General features: G+C 35.3%; 1 protein-coding gene across 1 annotated transcript in view; it reads left to right on the top strand.

Annotated features, from left to right (window-relative positions):
• Positions 1–1,251: 1,251 nt before the first annotated feature.
• The window catches only part of LOC103610437 (cytochrome P450 2C42-like), a gene marked incomplete at its 5' end in the record, with an annotated part of 35,996 nt that continues 35,372 nt past the window's right edge, over positions 1,252–1,875 (top strand). The window contains one exon of the mRNA XM_008594608.1: positions 1,252–1,412. Coding sequence (XP_008592830.1) covers positions 1,252–1,412 — 161 coding nt within the window. The remainder of the gene's footprint in view (positions 1,413–1,875) is intronic.

Genomic DNA, 1,875 nt, shown 5'->3' with positions numbered 1-1,875 from the left:
CAAAAAACCCCACTTTCCTATAACTTAATTTCTTAACCTGTAAAATCATAGATTTGGCCTAACTGATGGACAAAAATTTGGTAAAACATACCATTCTGTTGGTGGTAATGCAGAATAATATCCCATAATCCACAAAAGGGTAGCTTTACCAAATAAATTAAATTTGGATGAGAATTGGAATTTAAGGACATTTAATTCCTAAAGAACTGAATGCATTTTCTTCTTCTTCTTTTTTTTACATTGAAATGATAAATAAGAAGACTCCATTTATCACTTTAGGTTTTAAATTTTCCTTACGTGGAATTTATATTTTAAATATAAATTTCACATTTCTTTTTTTTAGACAAACAAATCCATCTTATACTTACTGTTCATTTATANTACATTGAAATGATAAATAAGAAGACTCCATTTATCACTTTAGGTTTTAAATTTTCCTTACATGGAATTTATATTTTATATATAAATTTAACATTTCTTTTTTTTAGACAAACAAATCCATCTTATACTTACTGTTCATTTATATGAGTTTTTCTTCTCATATAACATGGATGCATACTGCTTTTCATATTTGTTCCTTTAAATACACGAATTCAGACACAGTCTCTCTCTACTTAGTTCCTCTTTATTGGCTCAACACATGATTCTTTCAGCTATTCAGTATATATAAATAGTTTTCAGGTCCTCAAATATTCTCTCTCTTTTTATCTCAAAGCTTTATGGTCTACAGGCATTGCAGACAGATGCGATTCTGCTTTGAAAACTTGAATTACTGAGTTTTTAAAAACTGTTTTATTTCTTCCAAAATAACAGACACCTTGTGTGAAAAAGGTATAAAGGCAGGAGATGTGAATTGAGCATTTGAAATATCGTTATTTAACTAGCGAGATTCTAATGGTCAACTGAGGGTTTTTTTTTTGTTTGTTTTTTTCAAAAGATGACTGGTAAGGGGATCTTAACCCTTGACTTGGTGTTGTCAGCACCACGCTCTCCCAGGTGAGCTAACTGGCCATCCCTATATAGGACGCGAACCCATGGCCTTGGTGTTGTCAGCACCACATTCTCCTGAGTGAGCCACGGGCCAGCCCCTAACTGAGGTTTAAGGTCTAGGTGACATGTTGATTTTATGCATGCTGAATTCTTTTTTGCTCTTCAGGGAATTTATAGGTAAGGAAATTTCTAAATTACCTTTACTTTTAATATAGTCAAAGTGTTCACATGTACATTTTTGTATTGTTTTCAATTTTTTAGCTTCACCATGCGATCCCACTTTTATCCTGGGCTGTGCTCCCTGCAACGTGATCTGCTCCATTATTTTCCAGAATCGTTTTGATTATAAAGATCAGAATTTTCTTAACTTGATGGATAAAATCCGTGAAAACATCAGGATTCAAAACTCCCTGTGGATCCAGGTGAGGTCAAAATACTTTCTTTCTGAGAAACCACTAGTGCTCTTTTTTCCGACAGGTCCAAAATTCTATATACACCATGCTGTGGAGTGAATGTTTGCACATCACAGTCCTGCCTGAGCCTCATGGAGCGCACATCAGGGAAAGATGCCCAAGCCACATTTTCACCCACAGGACAGGAAAACAAGTGCATAAATACCAGGCTTTCTTTCAAGCCCATTAGATCCTTGACCTGCAGTTTTTCCACTAACCATCAAAGCCATTTCTATAAAGTACTTTGTCAACTTTCCAAAGGATGCTCATATCACTCAATGGACATCCAGGCCCTTTTTGAAGGCCTCCTTTCCTCACAAGGCTTGTTGTACAATGAACACTTAGAGACTTCTTTGTCATACTATTTGGCAGAAATATTCTGATTTAGGAAGAGAATATCTCCCTCAAGGAGGGAGAATGCTGGGGACCATAG

This window comes from Galeopterus variegatus, unplaced genomic scaffold, assembly GCF_000696425.1.
Source record: "Galeopterus variegatus unplaced genomic scaffold, G_variegatus-3.0.2 Scaffold11138, whole genome shotgun sequence".
NCBI classification, from domain to species: domain Eukaryota; kingdom Metazoa; phylum Chordata; class Mammalia; order Dermoptera; family Cynocephalidae; genus Galeopterus; species Galeopterus variegatus.
This window is presented reverse-complemented; position numbering and strand designations above follow the sequence as displayed.